Source organism: Haliotis cracherodii, unplaced genomic scaffold (genome assembly GCF_022045235.1).
Source record: "Haliotis cracherodii isolate W230 unplaced genomic scaffold, xgHalCrac1.p SCAF_2, whole genome shotgun sequence".
Taxonomy (NCBI): Eukaryota; Metazoa; Mollusca; class Gastropoda; order Lepetellida; family Haliotidae; genus Haliotis; species Haliotis cracherodii.
The window spans coordinates 60,436,531-60,456,450 of record NW_027266275.1 but is presented as its reverse complement, the minus strand read 5'-3'; the positions used below and the strand labels follow the sequence as shown (position 1 = coordinate 60,456,450).

The window sequence follows — 19,920 nt, the reverse complement described above, 5'->3', positions numbered from 1 at the left end:
AAGCTGGGATTGTGATAGTTCTTGAAGGGTTAAACATTCAGTAGGTGTGTGTGTAGCTGGAGGAGTCCTGTGGTTCTGTATTAGCTTAAGAGGGTATGTCAAGAAGTAAGCAGGTGTACATCACTGACAAAAGCGGACATTGTTGTGTGTAAGTGTTGACATAGTGCCGACATGTGTCATGTCACTGTGCCTCTGTTCATAGGTCAGACGTACACACTGTGTATACTGTTTACATTACATTATATACACCTGTTGGTAAGATCATCTGAACATGTGTCTACAGATGTTGACCTTGTAGATTAAGTAACTCTAACCTTGTATCATAACAAATATATTTGTTTTTAATGTCAGAATACACTGTTCCCTTATACCGGTAGGTCAATGGAACATTGATGAATTGACAGTTATGGTTTATTAATTAAATAGATAAATTGCAAGTGAATCTGTGGCATTTTATTGGTTTACCATCTTTTTTGTGTTTATGTTTCATTCACCAAAAGCGTTTAGGCCATGTCCACAAACAAATTGCTGCTTCATGATTGGCTGATAATAGAATGGGCGGGGCTTGTGTTGCATTTTTGTGCTGAACGATGAGACCAAATGTGTACATTTGTCTGCATTTCTTTTTGTGTTAAATGATTAATTGAACAGACTGTGAAGTTACTGCTGTTGATGTATTTATTCATAAGAAATGACTTTTATATTTTTGCACTTTGGGGGTTATAGACATAAAAACCAGTTTGCACACTTTGCGTAACTCTGCCATGCAGATTTACACAGTATTCACACTTGTTTTTACGTCTAATACTCCATAAACGCAAACAAACATTGCAGTCAAATGCCTTAAAAGATCCACTGGTTAAAACAATGTATTTATTGAACAGTGCATAATCAAATAGTGATGTAATTAAGATATTATCAGTTTGTCCATTGTAGTTGTTTAGTTGTAGGCGGTTTCGTCTTCCGTAGGACCCTCTCTAGCCAATGGGCAGGACATTGGAGCTGGAAGGTTACTTCTGGCAGGAGCAATAACACTACAGTGAGAACATAAATATTATGACAAATAACAATCTGACCATGTCTTTGTTGTCAGGTACTGCCGAGGGTGGGAAGAGCACTCTAGTCAAACAGATGAAGATCATACACAACGAGGGGTTCTCTCATGAGGAACTGCTCTCCTTCAAGGTAACACTTGCCCCTTTTTATGAAGGAATAACAAGTATTTTGTGAACAAGTATCCTTTTATTCAGAATAGGCACACTCAGTTGATATGCACACACCAGTTTCATTAAAGAATAACACTCGGTTATGAAAGTCTCTTTATGTTCAGGAAACAGACACATCACAGTTGTAAGGCGAAATACCATGCAGGCAGATTATTTATCATATAACTTATCAAGCATATTGGCCTGTATGTAATGTACACACAACAATCCATTGGCTTTGGAATTTGAGTTGCTTGTATCAACGAGCATGTGTAATTTAAACTTAGTTCGACAGTGCCTCTTTGTTCACAAGGCAGCATCTTATCAATGAAGTTGGAGCGAGTGGAATTGGGAGCATTATTATTTTTACTCAGGTTTTGTCATTTCAATTAAATTTGTTTTTCAAAACCGTAGTCTAAAATGCTTTTATCTGGTAAGTTTCTATGTGGTAGGTAAACATTAAAAATGCAACATCACTTCTGAAATTTCTAAGAATCAATGAGAGGGTTTGTGAGGCACATAGTTAAAGGGGAGACAACTCCTTGTAATGGTTATGGTATTGAAACTTGCTTCAGTGGGTTGGCTTCCCTAGCAACACAACACAAAGATCATTGATGCTTGTTGAAGAAGTCTGTTGGGAACTGATGGCAAATCAATTTTCCAGAGACAGTCTTTAACTTGAGATGAATCATTAGGCCAGGATGCCTTTGAAACCTGACGTGATGTATAGAAAACCAACATGAACTGGCATGTCCCCCCAACAAACAGGAATATCGTGTTTAGCAGTCGTATAGAAAACCACGAGGCAACATTCCACCTGTACATCATTATTATGGAGCTAATTCATCTACTAGGGAGAAATGGATTTTCAATTTTCTTTGACTAGTGATGTAAAGAAATTGTTTTCTGCTGAACAATCGATATTTCTTACGTGCTTGTAAAAGAAAAGTGTACATGGTGGATGAGTTAATGGTAATAGTTCCGAAAGTTCAATATCAAATTACGCTTAATCCTTGGGCGTATGGCTTGTTGTGGTGGTTGTGCAGGAAACCGATGAGCTTAGTTGGGGGTTGTTGAGGAAATGAGTTCATGGTCACAATGACAGGATTCTTCAAGTACCTTAAATTCCTGGTGTGGGGTCGTTAGTTTCAAACATTCCTGATAGACTCATAGCATGCTTGTAGATAATTATATTGTTTGTAGTGAGTTTGCACTGTGTGGATATTGTGCCGTGGTAAATGTGTTGTCTATATTGGACACTCCTCAAGGTAATAATGGGCCCATAAAGGATAACAGTTGTACCTCACAGGGTAGACATGAGTAGGACTTTCAATTTTGAATGGACATATACGTAAAGAAGGTGTTTGAAATTCTGTATTTGAATTAACATGAAATGCTTTGTAATTGATCAGTTTAAAAAAAATATAATTTAATGTATATATTCTCCCCTACCTATAAAGTTTGTCAGTTTTCTTCTACCGTTCCCCTGAGTCTTTGACATTTACCGGGTAAAACATCCTAGCTCAGAGTGGCACATTCAGTTTCATGAAGATTAAAACTCACGGTTAAAATTTAAAATGAATTAAAGTAATAACAGAATTATAATATTTTGACTTACAAAATGCTAGCACGGGTATATTATTTTCTGCAGAAATATGATGTACGATTACCAGTCATGTGCACTTATGAAATAAATTAAAGTGTTGCTTTAGGAATTTGGTGATGAATTTCTATATTTATCTGAAAAAATAAAATCAATATTTCACTTTATGCCTGGAGCACTTCCATTCTGCCGCAGTGAGAATATAGGTTTCACTTTGCCAGGGCACTCAGTGTCATCAACGTGTTCTTTGACAAGAAAAGACAAAATGTCTGCTATGTATTTACTGCTTGACACCAATAAATGCTCAGTGTCTTCTTCAATGAACAATTATGAAGTGTGGAAATAATTTGTGGCTTACAATGTAGTCCTGTAAGCAAGTTTATGGTGTGCATAACTTAGGTTGTATGTTTTGTCTCTATTAACTTAATTGGATGCATCCTGAGTATCTGGAATGGGCTAATGTGTATAGGACAGTGTTTGAAATAATTTTAAAACTCAACAATACAGTTGGGCAGGTGACCCATATATGTTGCTTGACCATCTTCAAAGTAACCTGCCCACATTCAGACATCAATATTGAAAAATCGTGAAAATATGTGACAAATAGCATCTTGATTCAGTTGGGGACTGTAGGGTAGCCTAGTGGTAAGAGCGTTTGCTCGTCGCGCTGTAGACCCCCGCTGATTCCCCATGGGTACAATGTCTGAGGCTCATTTCTGGTGTCCTCCGCCGTGATATTGCTGGAATATTCCTGAAAGCGGTGTAACAATTACTTGAAAATTTACCAGGAGTTATGATAAAACTGAATGTGTAAGTAGTCTTACAATTATATGCCAGACAGGTGGGCAGGTGGAGGAAAGTTCAGACAGCCCAACAGAAAAGTAACCAGCCACGGGCAGGCGGGCAGGTGGGCAGGTGGGCAGGTGGGCAGGTGGGCAGGGTTGTTTTTTCGGACACTGGTATAGGACCAGGCTAAAGTGTATCTGGACCAGGCTAAAGTGTATCTGGACCAGGCTTAAGTGTGTCTGGACCAGGCTAAAGTGTGTCTGGACCAGGCTAAAGTGTGTCTGGACCAGGCTAAAGTGTATCTGGACCAGGCTAAAGTGTATCTGGACCAGGCTAAAGTGTGTCTGGACCAGGCTAAAGTGTGTCTGGATAAGGCTAAAGTGTGTCTGGACCAGGCTAATGTTTGTCTGGACCAGGCTTAAGTGTATCTGGACCAGGCTAAAGTGTATCTGGACCAGGCTAAAGTGTATCTGGACCAGGCTAATGTTTGTCTGGACCAGGCTAAAGTGTGTCTGGACCAGGCTAAAGTGTGTCTGGACCAGGCTTAAGTGTATCTGGACCAGGCTAAAGTGTATCTGGACCAGGCTAAAGTGTATCTGGACCAGGCTAAAGTGTATCTGGACCAGGCTAATGTTTGTCTGGACCAGACTAAATTGTATCTGGACCAGGCTAAAGTGTGTCTAGACCAGGCTAATGTTTGTCTGGACCAGGCTAAAGTGTATCTGGACCAGGCTAAAGTGTGTCTAGACCAGGCTAATGTTTGTCTGGACCAGGCTAAAGTGTATCTGGACCAGGCTAAAGTGTATCTGGACCAGGCTAAAGTCTATCTAGACCAGGCTAAAGTGTATCTTGACCAGGCTAAAGTGTGTCTGGACCAGGCTAAAGTGTATCTGGACCAGGCTAAAGTGTATCTGGACCAGGCTAAAGTGTGTCTGGACCAGGCTAAAGTGTGTCTGGACCAGGCTTAAGTGTATCTGGACCAGGTTAAAGTGTGTCTGGATCAGGCTAAATTGTATCTGGACCAGGCTTAAGTGTGTCTGAACTAAGATCAAGTGTGTGTTTGTTTGTGTTTCAGACAGCTGTCCTGGACAATCTGGTCAGCTCGATGAAGTTCGTCCTGACCGGCATGGGCATGCTCCGTATCAACCTGCAGAACCCAGACAACAGGGTATGGCATCGTTCTCAGGAACAGCCTTTCACAACTTGTGTGAAGGTTTTGCGTCAGCAAATCTAGATTTGTGATATGCTGAGATATTTTGTAATGTCATATCCTGGTCACAAGGAAATAACTTCCCTCTTTGTTTCATGCTGAGATAGTTAGATTCTGATCAGGATGAATGAACATCATAATAAGCATCCTCAATCAAGAAGTCAAATACAAATTCAGACACCTAAGCAATACACACATGTATACATGTATAATGCAAATACATGTATTTTGGAAGAAATTTTCAAATTGATTTATACCGGCCATAGAACAAGCATTGGCAGCAATAAACACTTCAAATCAGTGTATGTGGATTCCGGGTTGGCTAGTTAGGACTCTCTGACGTGACTGACTGTTTGTCATCATGCCCTAGTTGATCATTGTTTGTCCCTGCAACTTTGTCACAATGGTGTTTGAATGTAGTATGTATAGCATAGCATATATTGTGTAAATAGTGTATGGTGTATATCGCATAATGTGTAAGTAGTGTATGGTGAATATAGCATATTGTGTAGGTAGTATATGGTGTATATAGCATATTGTGTAGGTAGTGTATGGTGTATATAACATGTTGTGTAAGTAGTGTATGGTGTATTTATCATATTGTGTAGGTAGTGTATGGTGTATATAGCATGTTGTGTATGTAGTGTATGGTGTATATAGCATATATTGTGTAAATACTGTATGGTGTATATCGCATATTGTGTAAGTAGTGTATGGTGAATATAGCATATTGTGTAGGTAGTTTATGGTGTATATTGCATATTGTGTAGATAGTGTATGGTGTATATAACATGTTGTGTAAGAAGTGTATGGTGTATATAGCATATTGTGTAGGTAGTGTATGGTGTATATAACATGTTGTGTAAGTAGTGTATGGTGTATATAGCATATTGTGTAGGTAATGTATGGTGTATATAGCATGTTGTGTAAGTAGTGTATGGTGTAAATAGCATATTGTGTAGGTAGCGTATGGTATATACAGAGTGTGTAAGTTGTGTATGGTGTATACAGAGTGTGTAAGTAGTACATGGTGTATACAGAGTGTGTAAGTAGTGTATGGTGTATATAGAGTGTGTAAGTAGTGTATGATGTATACAGAGTGTGTAAGTAGTGTATGGTGTATACAGAGTGTGTAAGTAGTGTATGATGTATACAGAGTGTGTAAGTAGTGTATGGTGTATATAGAGTGTGTAAGTAGTGTATGGTGTATACAGAGTGTGTAAGTAGTGTCTGGTGTATATAGAGTGTGTAAGTAGTGTATGGAGTATACAGAGTGTGTAAGTAGTGTATGGTGTATACAGAGTGTGTAAGTAGTGTATGGTGTATACAGAGTGTGTAAGTAGTGTATGGTGTATACAGAGTGTGTAAGTAGTGTATGGTGTATACAGAGTGTGTAAGTAGTGTATGGTGTATATAGAGTGTGTAAGTAGTGTATGGTGTATACAGAGTGTGTACCGTATATCGCTGTGTATAAGGCGACCCCACGTATAAGACGACCCCCCTGTACACGCCTTAAAAATCAACCCAAAATCCTATACTCCGTGTATAAGGCGACCTGGAATGAAACACATGACAAGTCTGACTGATATACCGGTAGAAGATTTAACGTGCTCTTGCCGACTGTAGCGTATTTCGCACACGGACATCACAAATTAGTTAGTTAGTTACTTTGGAGATTTAATGTGCGCTTTCCGACTGATGCGTATTTCGCACACATCACAAGTGCGCACACAAACCTTATATATGCAATAAAAATATGTTTATCTTGCGTTGTTTTTTTTCTTCAATGATAGGTCGCGTGTGTAACTCCGGCACACGTCGCCATTTTGTGTTTACACGGTACGACACCAAATTGGTGCCCGTAAAATAAAATTCATTTATGAAGTAATAACATATAAGAGACAATGGTGAGTAATTTAATCGCCAATTAACTATGTTGTAACTAACTAGGCTTATGTTTGCTTCACATTCAGCGTGTTTATTCCACAATCACTTGTACACACCGTCTCCAACACTTGTTAATACAACTGTAAAAACAGCGGGAATTGATTTCAGCTTCACCGGTTATCACATGTTAGGTCACATGTGCAATATGCAAATGATTACCGGTACTTCCGGCTCTCTACTCACGGATGTTGATTGTTTTACCGCGTCAGCTGGTTTGACAATCTGCATCGAGGAGAGGGTCATTTCAACTTTATTTGAAGAAATTATTAAACTTTATTCAAGGAAAAGAGATACAAATCATGTTTATGTATGGAAATAGTTATTTGAACAGTTATTTAGGACGAAATGCGAAGTTTTATTGTCAAATGCTGGGCTGGCTATCGGACGCCGGTTGACATCGCCAGTGGAAAAAAATGTGAGATCTTCGACTCCGTGTATAAGACGACCCCCCTTCTTAGCCCCCTCATTTTAGGTACGAAAAACTCGCCTTATACACAGCGATATACGGTAAGTAGTGTATGGTGTATACAGAGTGTGTAAGTAGTGTATGGTGTATACAGAGTGTGTAAGTAGTGCATGGTGTATACAGAGTGTGTAAGTAGTGTATGGTGTATATAGAGTGTGTAAGTAGTGCATGGTGTATACAGAGTGTGTAAGTAGTGTATGGTGTATATAGAGTGTGTAAGTAGTGTATGGTGTATACAGAGTGTGTAAGTAGTGTATGGTGTATATAGAGTGTGTGTTTCTGCCCTCCAGGTACATGCCCAGGTGATCATGGCCTGCATGAGATGCTACGACAAGAAAGCCATCATGCTGCCTCACGTCTACAAAGCCCTAAAGCTGCTCTGGCATGATCGAGGGGTCAGACATTCTGTGTTCAAGGGATACGAATATGAGCTCAACGATTCTGCAATATAGTAAGTATCAGTGAAACCAATCTATTTGTAGCCTGTGCAGATTGGTGATTCAGTGCATTAGACATATTTTACTCCCTCTTCGATCAAATTGTAACTTGACATTGCATTGGCATCAAGTTGGGATTGTATGTGTGCTTCTATCAATTTTGCTAAATCTAAAAACACATTGCAGATGTTTTTTGTGCTGGGTTTAACATTAATTGACGAAATGTCCAAAGATTTCTACTAATATTAAGTTATGACTGTAACATTAAGAATTGATAAAATCAAGGAATGTCTTTAACAGCTAAAGGTCACTTGTCCCCAGCAATAGCCCTGAGTGTGTATTACACATTTATCACACAAAATGATTATTCTGTTCGTTGTGTATAGTATCATCCTTCAACCAGTTTGTTCATCCATCAGCCAGTGATCAATAGTCATTCAACAAACATTGTAGCACTGAGATCATATGTCCTGTGTATTTGTTTCAGTACAAAGAATGCAAGGATCGAGTAATACCAATGCCACTCAGTTCTGACATGGATTGTTCCATAGTGTCAGGGTGTTAAGTTAGATGTACTGGTAGTTGATAAGTAGTAATTTGCTACCACCATATTTATCATTGAAAGGCACATGGACTGCATCTTCAAATCTGTACACAGAATTGTGTTGTTTATGTGTGTTTCCTTAGGACAGATGACTTCACAAACAAATCATTGGTTGGTTGGTTGACTTAGGCTTAAAAGATTAATGTTCCCACGTTCCGGTTACATTAATTCAATAATAGAGTCGGTGGGTTTTAACATCGTTTTTGTCCATATGTATTTTTCAAGCAGATCATCGATAAATATTTTGTACCAGTCACATTTGTCACATTGTTGATGAGAAAAGCAATACAATAGTCTTGGCTGGTGTTGCACCCTTATAGTGTGCATGTGTTTGTGGTTTAATGCCACACTCAGCAACATTCCAGCAATATGAGGGCAGCCTGTAAATAATCAAGTCAGGACCAGACAATACAGTGATTGATCTTATAATTTGTTTCTTTGTTGTTTAACATTGCAATCAGCAATATTACAGCCATATGATGGCGGCCTATAAATAATCAAGTCTGGACCAGACTATCCAATGATTGATCTTATGATTTGTTTCTTTGTTGTTTAACACTGCACTCAGCAATATTCCAGCTACATTATGATGGCCAGTAAATAATCATCTCTAGACAAGACAATCCAGTGATTGATTTGATGAGCAACAATTCATATTGTTGTGGTAAGATAACATGCTATCAACAAAGTCACCAGGCCTAACTACCCAATTCATTACAAAGGTGCTATATAGTTAATATGTGACATTTGTTATTTGCAGTTACTTTGAGAACATGGACCGCATTAGCTCCCCCAGCTACGTCCCCACCGCTAAAGATGTCTTGAGGGCACGGGTCAGGACCACCGGAGTCATAGAAACATGTTTCAAGATAGAGAGTGTCATAATTAGGTCAGGTTTCATTTCTGTTGGTGTGCACATATAACCGTACAATGTCCTGTGGACGGTGTTGGAAATAGTACTAGCTTATGATACCCAAGACGAGGTAACTTTCAAAAGTCTGGTCAACTTTGCAAAATATTCATCATTGATTTTAAGAAGTGTTTTAGCAGTGTTGATTGTGTATGCTAATGAATTTATAACAATGGTAGGCATTATGATGTTTTGATTTATGCCTTTGTATATTATGGTTAAACAAGCAGAGAAGTGGAACATAGTTAAACTTTTTTGGAATACAGTAAACAGCGTTTATAAAAAATGCGCTTATAGCGAACTAACGGATATCACGAACTATTTCTGGTGCTGTATATATGCTGTTCATATGCTTATAACGAACATCGTATATAATGAATTAAAATTAGTGGTCCCTTTGAGTTCGTCATAACCGTGGTCTACTGTAAATTATTTTTCTGAATTTTCACATATTCAGCATAGAATAAAAAGAACATATTTGACATGCTTAATAGATGGGGTTTCTTCATCAGAATATAAAAATTGAGGTGTTATCACATATAATGAACTGACAGCACAGTCCCCTCCTTTGTTTCAGGATGTTTGATGTCGGAGGTCAGAGGTCAGAGCGCAGGAAGTGGATCCAGTGTTTCGATGATGTCCGATGTATTCTGTTTGTAGTTGCCCTCAGCTCCTATGATCTTTACCTCTATGAGGACACAAGAATGGTAAGAAACACAGAGCAATGTCTGATAAAACTGACACTAATTGTACGTCAGATTGACATACATTTACCTACATTAAGAGATAAAAAAATAAGAGAATATGAGTTGGTGGGGTTATTATTAGGCTTTTCAAGGTGGCATTAAACCCAACTCACTCACTCACTCCCTTGTTATTACACTTGCATCACTTGAGTGAGTGAGTGAGTATGGTTTTACGCCGCTTTTAGCAATATTCCAACAATGTCACGGTGGGGGACACCAGAAATGGGCTTCACACATTGTACTCATGTCGGGAATCGAACCCGGGTGTTGGGCGTGGCATGCAAACGCTTTAACCACTAGGCTACCCGACCGCCCTGCATCACATGAGCCTGTGGTGGGGGTCAAGCTTGGAACAGGCAACTGTAACTGATGTTGTAAACATCACTCAGTGTAATTGAAGTAAGATCAAAATCAGCCAGATCCCAGGTTAGGTGTGTCTGGGGTGTGGTCATATGGCTGATACTGCCTTGATTTTACAGATGATATGGCCTCCCTGGACATGTCATATGGCTTTCCAATGCAGATATGGCCTTAATGTAAAGATAATATGGCCTTCCTGTACATAAAGTATAGCCATATTGCACAGAAAATATGGCCTTATTCTTACAGATGATAATGGCCTCCTGCACTGATAATATGGCCTTTTGTGCAGATACAATGACCTTATTGAGCAGATACAATTACTTTATTGTACAGATAAATTGACCTTATTGTGCAGATAAAATGGCCTAATTGTGCAGATAAAATGGCCTTATTGTGCAGATACAATTACTTTATTGTACAGATAAAATGGCCTTATTGTGCAGATAAAATGACCTTGTGCGGATAAATTGACCTGGTACAGATAAAATGGTCTTTTTGTGAAGATAAAATGACCTTATTGTACAGATGATCTGGCCTTAAATTACATGTCATATGCATATAAAATGGCTCACCACTTGTACGCACATGACTTATCTGTACAAATAATATAGCTTTAGTGTACAAATACAGCCTAAGGAAAACTTTCCAAACATATCTGTTCCTTTGTCTGCATATCAAAACATGCAAATCTACAACAGTTTTATAGTTGAAGAAGTCCATCATTTGATGCTGAAACCTTGGTCTCCAGTTGAATTACTTGAAAACCTTATTAGAGTGATTTATCCCCAAACATTGATTGTTAATCATTAATTCATCGTGGTTGTGTGTAATATTGATCACTATACATGTACCATGAAGCAATTAGTGCTCAACCCTTCCTTGCAGAGTCTGTTTAACAGGGACGCTTTGTTTGAACAGATTTATGATATGTCAGTTTATTGATGCTGTTGCTTGCTCTAAGAGCTTAGGTTCGTTGTTATACTGGATCCAGGGTGGAATAGGTCTTCAGCAACCCATGCTTGCTGTTAAAGGCAACTATGCTTGTCATAAGAAGCGAGGAACAGAAAAGGGTGGTCAGGCTTGCTGACATGGTTGATGCATGTCATCGTATCCCAATAGCGTGGATGGATGCTCATGATGTCAATCACTGGATTGTCTGGTTCAGAGTTGATTATTTACAGCATAGCTAGAATATTGCTGAGTGTGGTATTAAGAACACAAACAAACAAGCAAACAAGATGTCCAAAGTTGTAGTTGGATTTCAGTGAGCTGTTTTTAATGTAACATGACTGAATGTTGTTTTGTGCTACAGACAGTCCAGCTATTTACTGCAGCCTGTTATACCATGTCATGCCGGTATTGTATCAGAAGGGAGATTGTAGAACTGTGGCTGTGTTAAAATTGGGGATGTCATGATATGACTTTCTTCCTATACAATACATATTACAATAATTGATTCGTGCCAATTTTGCATGAATTTTCATATTTCATAGGGCATAAACACTATTAAAAAGGTTTAAAACTTCCTGAATACCTTGTTTCATGTTTGAAATAATTATGTCTTTTTTAAATCAATACTTTATTTCACATTAAACTATAGTGTCAACCTAAGTATTTTCTGTTATCAAATAAGACAGTAAGGCTAAAAAAATAAAGTATATCTTGGTTCTCTGGCGCCACCTGCATCATCATAAAGTCTGCCACACGTTTCGTTTTTATTTCCATTATCAAAATCCAAATACTATAATAAAAACAGTGCGATCCCACATAGCACACAGTTACTTCCCTTTACATGCGCACTGCTTTACTGCGCATCTCGTGTTATGGTCTTGGCAGCGATAGGAGTCTGTATGCTTGTTTATGTTGGGAGACTCTTTCCTAGGTTGATGGTACACAACTGTTTATTTGGTTACATATTAGTTTGAACAAGCCCCAAAAACAATAAGTCATTGCCTGAGAACCAATTTTAATTTTTTTTTAAGCCTAAATTCCATGTTTGCAAATACTCTAGGTGTGCGCCCAAAACTAGATACATTAATTATGAATGAGTGGGTCCATGTCTAAAATGATACAGGATTAAAATATGAATTGATATAGGTATAACATTTGAATCAATACATATGAGTGTATATCCCATATGGTATTGTTTGAGAATATTATAGCTGCATTGATGTATTGGTGAATTGTGACACCCCAAGTCAACATGGACCATTGCTTTGTGAAATGGGCATCACACTTAGATTCCCCAGATGCGTACGATGTCTGCAGCCCATTCTTGGTGACCAGCCACAGTTTCAGGAATAATGGGGAAAGCATTAAACCACTTGTTCCCTCCAAAGTGACATGTCAGTTTCATTCACGTGAAGTAATCTTACTTGTTTCTTTCCTTCACAGAACAGACTGGTGGAAAGTCTCACCCTCTTCCGACAGATATGCAATAACAGATTTTTCATCAACACAACTATGGTAAGCATGAGAACGTGTTAACACTTCTATGTCGTCCGAGCTCTAAGTACCTACACGCCTTGCTGATCTCATAGCAATATGTGATGAAGAAAGAAGAAATTAGGCATGTTATAAGTGATCAATATATCCCTGCATGGCAGTTGTACATTGACACAAATTACCACATTTCAATGTTAACCTACACTTGGTAATTAAAATAGTTAATACTGATTCCGTGCTACTCTATCTATAGATAGTGCCAAAAGACTGAATGAATTGAAGAATAATGTTATTCCAGTATTTTCTGCTGAATGATGTTGAATAATAAAAAGTATTTATCATACTATTACAAATACTTCAATAGTTATGCCACTGCATGTTGCAATAGTAATTGCAATAGTGTTTTAACTATTGCAATAATCAAGATTCTCCTGATAGTCACCTTTACAATTGATGTACAGTGAAACATTTTTTATACTGCCTTGAAGTCCTAGGGGTTTCTTCAGAATATATTGAGTTATCAGTAAAGGCAAACATGTTATTATTTTTATATATGACATTAATTATCAAGATTCTGTTTGGACCATAAGGATTAATAATCTTAAACAAGATGTGTTTCATTAACAACTATATTTACACTTAAGCTGGATGAGTGGCTGGTATTTGATCTAATAAAGTGATATTAATACATGCTGTTCCTTTCAGATTCTGTTCCTGAACAAGCTGGACTTGTTCCAGGACAAGATTCTTCACTCAGGACGTCATCTCAAGAAGTTTTTTGCTGACTATCCAGGTAGAGGTCTACTTGTTTCCTTTTACATGATCACTTCTTCAAACTAATCACCGTTCTGTTTCTTATACTTTGAAAAATCAGCGTAACAACTATCTATTATAACTATGACTTTTATCTCATGTTCCATGGGGCACGGGTGGCCCAGTCGTCTAAGGCGCCGCAATTCGCTGTGCAGAGTTGCGTCCCTTGGGCACGCCAGAAACCTATGATTGTGGGTTTGAATCCCGGTTCGCCCCAATTATGTTTCTAGGTTTGTCAGCACCATACCCTTGCTTGTGGGTTTCACCGAAGTGGTAAACGTCTGAGACCTGCATCACTTCGGGCTTTCCTCCCACATTAAGCTGACACGCCGTGATATAACTGGAATACTGTTAAAAGCGGCGTTAAACCAAACTCACTCACTCTCATGTTCAATATGTCAAACAACGTTCATGAGATATGTTTTCCGTATCCAGCTGCATGTATTTCAGTCCATATAATTTATCTCTGTTTGAACACTTAAATTTTGCTGTGATTTTGAGATTTGATGGGAGAAAAGTATATTTGTTGGTCCACTTTCTTATTTCATTTTCATGGAGACCCTAACAGACAGAAAGGACACAACAAATTGATTTTCAACTCTTGGTGTATTTTAGTGAGAAATGAGGAGATGCAGACACATTAAGTCCATGCATCGTACATGTACTGTCCCAGACGGTATATAACAAGGCTTTGCCCACGATGTGACATTTAAGATTTATAGTTTGGCTTTGGGGCCTTTTTAGAAACTTTTAATGAGGTTTTTCCCCTTGGGGGTAATTTTGTAGCTGAGTATAGTCATTTGAGCCTCACAAGGGGAAGTGACTCTGACGAACTGATGATCAGTTTGTTAGGGCTTAATTTTACTATTGAACATTTCTATTTTTGACAGCTGTCGTGCGTATATATTTCCTGTTTGTTTGTTAAAGATACAAGGATAGTGGAGTACATTCTGTGAGAATGACTAGGTGCCATTAAAGGTGTCCAGGCCAGGACCAGATTTACAGTGTTAGAAGCAAAGTTGTAGTTGATTGTTGATGAGTTTCACTGAGGTTATGTCATGTTGAGTTGTATGTCATGTGTCTGTCCATCTGACAGATACATTTTTCTATTTACAATATTTCAAGGCTGATGAAGCTGAAATGTTACACCGAAACTGTGAAATATGCTACCAGCTTTCTGAGCTGATTAAATAATTTATCATCCAAAACTGGCTCCCACAGGAGATATCGCTTTGCAGACCATTGTGACATTGGTTACCATGACGTCACAATCAAATGACATCACTAATGGCTCTGCTACTAAAGCTGTTAGCAGTACTTTTTACACTTAAGACACGGCTTATTACTGTTTACTTAACTGAAAAAGTTGGAAGAATGATGTTGGATGATACACTCGTAAGATAAAAGTGGAAAAACACCTTGGCTAGCCTCGGAGTTTTTCCACTTTTATCAACTCGTGTTGATATATTTGATATCAAAAGACACTCGGGTGAGATTCTCTATAGAACACAATTCCTAATACTCAGCCATTTCTTCTTTAACATGTTATTGTGCATTTTGATACATTTTGTATTTTAACCTTCATGTAATGACCATTTTGGCTTCTGTCACAATCATGTTAAAATGGACTCAATATGTGATCAAATGTGCAAGTTTATTTTGGTATTTACTTTCTTTGTCTCCACTCTTTGTATTAAGACCTTTATGGAATCGTTAACATAATTTTGCAAAAGATTTCATAAAATTCAGAGCCTTTAACATAATTTTGCAAAAGATTTCAGAAACATTCAGAGCCTTAGATTTATTTTTTGTTTGTAGCCTAACTTGGTTGACAAAACTATTTTAAATGTTTTTCAGGTCCAGAGCGTGATGTTGACAGTGCTCTCCGCTACATCCAGCACTTGTTCATGATGCAGAACAATCTCCAGACAAAGGTCATCTACCCACACTTCACCACAGCAACAGACACATCCAACATTCAGGTGGTGTTCCAGGTCGTGATGGACTCCATACTCAGAGACAATCTCAAGTCCTTCTCCATCTTATAGCACTGACCTCCCCTGCAGGTTGTAGTGGACTCGCTACAGAGACAATCTCAGTGGACTCCCTACAAAGACAATCTCAAGTCCTTCTACACCTTATAGCACTGGCCTCCCCTGCAGGTAGCGATCGACACAAAGACAGTCTCAAGTCCTTCTCGGTCTTATAGCACCAGCCTCACAGTCAGGTAGTGATGAGATACGTGTCTTACTATGTGCTTCGGGAGGTAAATGCTGCTGTCTATTGCATACACCTCATGCTGTTTACTGTGCATCTAGGAGAAGCTTTTTGGTGCCAGAAGACAGACAATCAAGTCAGCTGCCATTGACGTCTGCTGTCCACATCATCACTCAGGTTAGCTAGCTGTGTCGCATTTATGCATAGAGTGGAACAGTATGGGTGTTAGGGGAGTTCAACACTTCTGACAAAGTTGTCGGACGTCTGACGTCTTCACTCATCTTCACATCAGCTAGACGGTATGCTGCACACATGCATGGAGTGGGGTAGTATGAACCTTGTGGGAGCAGTGTAGGTTAAGTAGTCTATCACTGCTGTCTGCTGGCTACCATATTCATTGTTTGGAAAGCTTGTCTGTTGTACACCGTCCACTCTTCCTGGCAGACTTTCTGATACTACATCTGTGTGCTAACTAGCTGATCTTCATCAGGAGTGTGCACAGTTTGAAGAGGTTCTAGGAGGTGCAAAATGAAAACCTGGAGTTGAACATTTCCCACCTCTATGCACAGATTTAAACCTGTATTTAATACACAAGGACAGTCCCTCTCCTTAGTATTGGGATCTTGTTAAATATGTATTCAATAGGGCTGGGACGAGTCCACATTTTCTACCCACATACCCATCCAGCTATTACCCGACCCTAAAATTTTATTTTAAAAACCTATAAAGGTCATAAGGAATGGGTGCATAGTCAGAAAGAAATGCGAACATTAGTGACTTTTAGTGTAACCATGGAGTTCTAGGTAATTTTTGTCATTAAACAATATATCACGTGACTAACCACGGGTCCGGGTAGTCCTGTGGGTATCCGGGTCCTACTCAGAACCCAACTGACCTGAGTAGCCGAGTTAACCGTCCCAGCTCTAGTATTCAATGATGTCGGTCATGCTGTTTATCAATAGAAGAAAGGCATATTCAACAAGTAAAACCACTTGCTTTGATTACAGATTTGAGTACAGTGAGTGAGTGAGTGAGCGAGTGAGTTTGGTTCAGTGCTGGTGTCAGTTATGTCACAGCTGTTCAGCTTGTTGTAGGAGCAGTACAAAGAGATGCAGGTCAGACATTCACCACAGGCACTGGTATGGTGCTGATATAATCAGGGTGATCTGGGATTCCAACCCATGATTTTCGGTTTCTGGCACACCAAAGGGACACAACTCTGCACAGTCGATTGCAACACCTTTGATAACTAAGCCATCAGTATCCTGATTTTAAGTATAACTATAACTGTTGAAATAAAAGGTTTAATAACAATGCAGATATATGAGAATACTGATAATAGATTATGAGGGTTTCAGGTAGCTTGCACTATATGTTAAGGGTGTGATGCCTTGGGAAAATACCACAAACTACTTCTGACTAATGAATAGTGACAATATCAAGATGTATTCCCAGTTTCTAACGTAATATGCGGCTGTCTGTCAGATCTGATATATTTAGGTTCATGAGTATCAGTATCAGCATTTAGAAATATCATTAAAATGTACACAGTTGTGTGTTGATGGCAGCCGTTACATATTTCAGTGATAAAAATTGTGCAGATAAGGTGTCAGTGTACATCTGCTATGCAGGAAACCATTACAGACAGTTATGCATTTGGGGTTAATTATTTGGTTTACAGATCTGCTGACACAATATTTCATAAATGTGGACTAAATGTAATTATGTCTATCTATCTAATTTGGTTTACAGCTAATAGTTCATTAGGCAAGAGGAATTAATGCTTTGTCTTGCCATGGAAAATATATCTTTGTCTTTCATTCCTTCTGAGCAACAATATTACTAATAGGTTACTTCAGAAATCATTTTCTAGGTTTCGATCACACTTGACTGACAATTGTCTGTCATCCATCTAGTTGTCTGTCCGTCGTCAACTTTTGCCTTCTTGACATCTTCTCTGAAACTGCAAGGCCTATTGAGATGAATTTTTGTTTGAATGATACCATTTATTGCTGTCATATTGTAAAATATCAGTTTGGGACATAACTCAGCCTTTTCCGAGTTTCATATGTTTGATATGCATCAAGTAAGTGGTTTCCTGGAATACCATATAAAACATTTTTTTGGAAATTTGGATTTTGTGTCCAGTTGTGACCTTTGACTTTCACATATCCAATATTCCTGCATTTTCGATATCTCCTCTTAAATACTTAAAAAATCAAATTTTACAAAAAAGGGTTTGAATTTTTGAACCACTGGGCACAAGACTTAAACTTTGTGTGAATGTAACGGACGTGAAAGGTTCAAGGCATCACTGTTTTCACTCTGTCCTAAAATATTTTTTTTTTCTTTTCTTCACAATCTAGTGCACCAATTTATCTTACCTCGCCATAGATATTTGTACCCAAGTAAGGTTAAAGCATCATTAAGTTGATGAGTCAGGTGAGATACATAGCATTCTGGTTTTATTTCTATATCTACTTTGACCGCAGATACTGAGTTTTGTTTTAGATCTGTAATTCCCAAAAGTGCCCCAGATGTTTCTATCATATAGTACATTACCTCCATTCTTCACACCGGTGGCAATACTTCATATTCCATAATACTTTATGGTTATCCAAGCATGGTATTTATATGATGCATTATCAGGGGAAGGCATATTAATCAAATGTTTTTAGCTATTGCTGTAATGATCAGATGTTAAATTTTAGTTTGGCCATTTAGCTTTGTTTATGACTTTTTAAATGATAATTCATTCTTGATGAAGTATAGATACATGGTATGTTTAATGGCAACCTAGCTGATCCCATATGCAGTCCATTTAGGTTTTGTAAGCAGGACAAGGTATTTCAGGACAGCGACCTTTAAGATTATTCGAGAGATCAGTTGTGTCTGTGCTTTTACAGGGAAAAGAAAGTAGAAAGTCAGGGAACGACATAACTTTCTACATGGGGTGCCATTAAACATTCATGAAATCAAATAGAGTCTAAGACAGAGACTGTGATGTTAATGATTGTGTGAAGATGATTAGTTCTGTCCTATCTGTCAGGCTCACTCCTGACATGCACTGTTACCCTCCAGCAATCTGTTGCAATGACTTCTGTACTGCCATGTCAGAACACACTCATGCTGCACTGCATGTCCTGTTGCCCGAGGGCTATATTTGTATGGAAACTAGAATGCAATTTCACAACTTGTTCTAACATTTCTGTGTGTTTTTCTTCATTGTCTTATGACAGCTAATTGTTATTTGTTCAAGTCTGTTGATTATGTTCGGTAAGAACAACCTATGCCATGCTGACATTTGCCATACCTATGTCATCCCATTGCAACCCAAATTTCTTTACAGAAAAATACATGTATAGAACAGTTTTGAAAGATATGTATGTGGAAGGACACTAGGTTGTACCATGTCATTAATCATACAGACTTTCTATAAATGACAAAACCAGTTAAGCCACATACCTGTGCAGTCTCATTCAAATCAGACCTTAGTTCTCGCTACCGCTAAACAAAGATCTGAGGACATCCCATTACGGGTCACGTCAGACCGACCTTGCACGAACTTTGACCGACCAATGGAATGACCAATCAATTGTGCTTTATGGCACAAATTTCAAATTGGCGACTACGCTTCGAAACATATTTTGACAAATTCTCGATTACAAATTTGAAACCTGAACAAAAAAACATTCTGAAATGACTAATAGATGGTCTAGAATGTAAGGATTCAGTCGTTAAACCCGTAACTATCGTTAGGAATATCGTTAAAGTTTTCGAGATTGCATGATTAGAAATCACATTCCGACAGTCAGTTTCATAATCTGGTAAGCGACACACTGATTGGTCGGATGAAAGGTCGTTCTGACGTGACCCCTAATGGGATGTCTTCAGATCTTTGTTTAGCGGTAGCGAAAACTAGGATCTGATTTTATTGAGATTGCATAACTGTGATAAGTGTTCCTAGTAACCAGAGACCCTGTATTTATTTAAACAAGTTTAATCATGTAATAGGACATCTTTAGAAGTCCCCTGTTGAAGTCCCAGTCCCAAGGCCTTAGGCTTGTCGTAAGAGCTGACTACAATGGGGATCAGTGCTGATTGCATGTCGTTGTAATCTGATGGTGTTGTTCATGCTTTCTATCACTGGTTTGTCTGGTCTTGACGA

At 38.4% G+C, this 19,920-nt stretch overlaps 1 protein-coding gene across 1 annotated transcript in view; it reads left to right on the top strand.

The window, feature by feature from the left end:
* Nucleotides 1–16,642, top strand: part of LOC139468306 (guanine nucleotide-binding protein G(o) subunit alpha-like) — a 50,187-nt gene extending 33,545 nt beyond the window's left edge. Inside the window, exons 2-9 of the mRNA XM_071250187.1 lie at nucleotides 1,094–1,185; nucleotides 4,670–4,762; nucleotides 7,508–7,668; nucleotides 9,019–9,147; nucleotides 9,746–9,875; nucleotides 12,672–12,743; nucleotides 13,428–13,515; nucleotides 15,393–16,642. Coding sequence (XP_071106288.1) covers nucleotides 1,094–1,185; nucleotides 4,670–4,762; nucleotides 7,508–7,668; nucleotides 9,019–9,147; nucleotides 9,746–9,875; nucleotides 12,672–12,743; nucleotides 13,428–13,515; nucleotides 15,393–15,583 — 956 coding nt within the window. The 3' untranslated portion in view covers nucleotides 15,584–16,642. The remainder of the gene's footprint in view (nucleotides 1–1,093; nucleotides 1,186–4,669; nucleotides 4,763–7,507; nucleotides 7,669–9,018; nucleotides 9,148–9,745; nucleotides 9,876–12,671; nucleotides 12,744–13,427; nucleotides 13,516–15,392) is intronic.
* The last annotated feature ends 3,278 nt before the right edge of the window (nucleotides 16,643–19,920 follow it).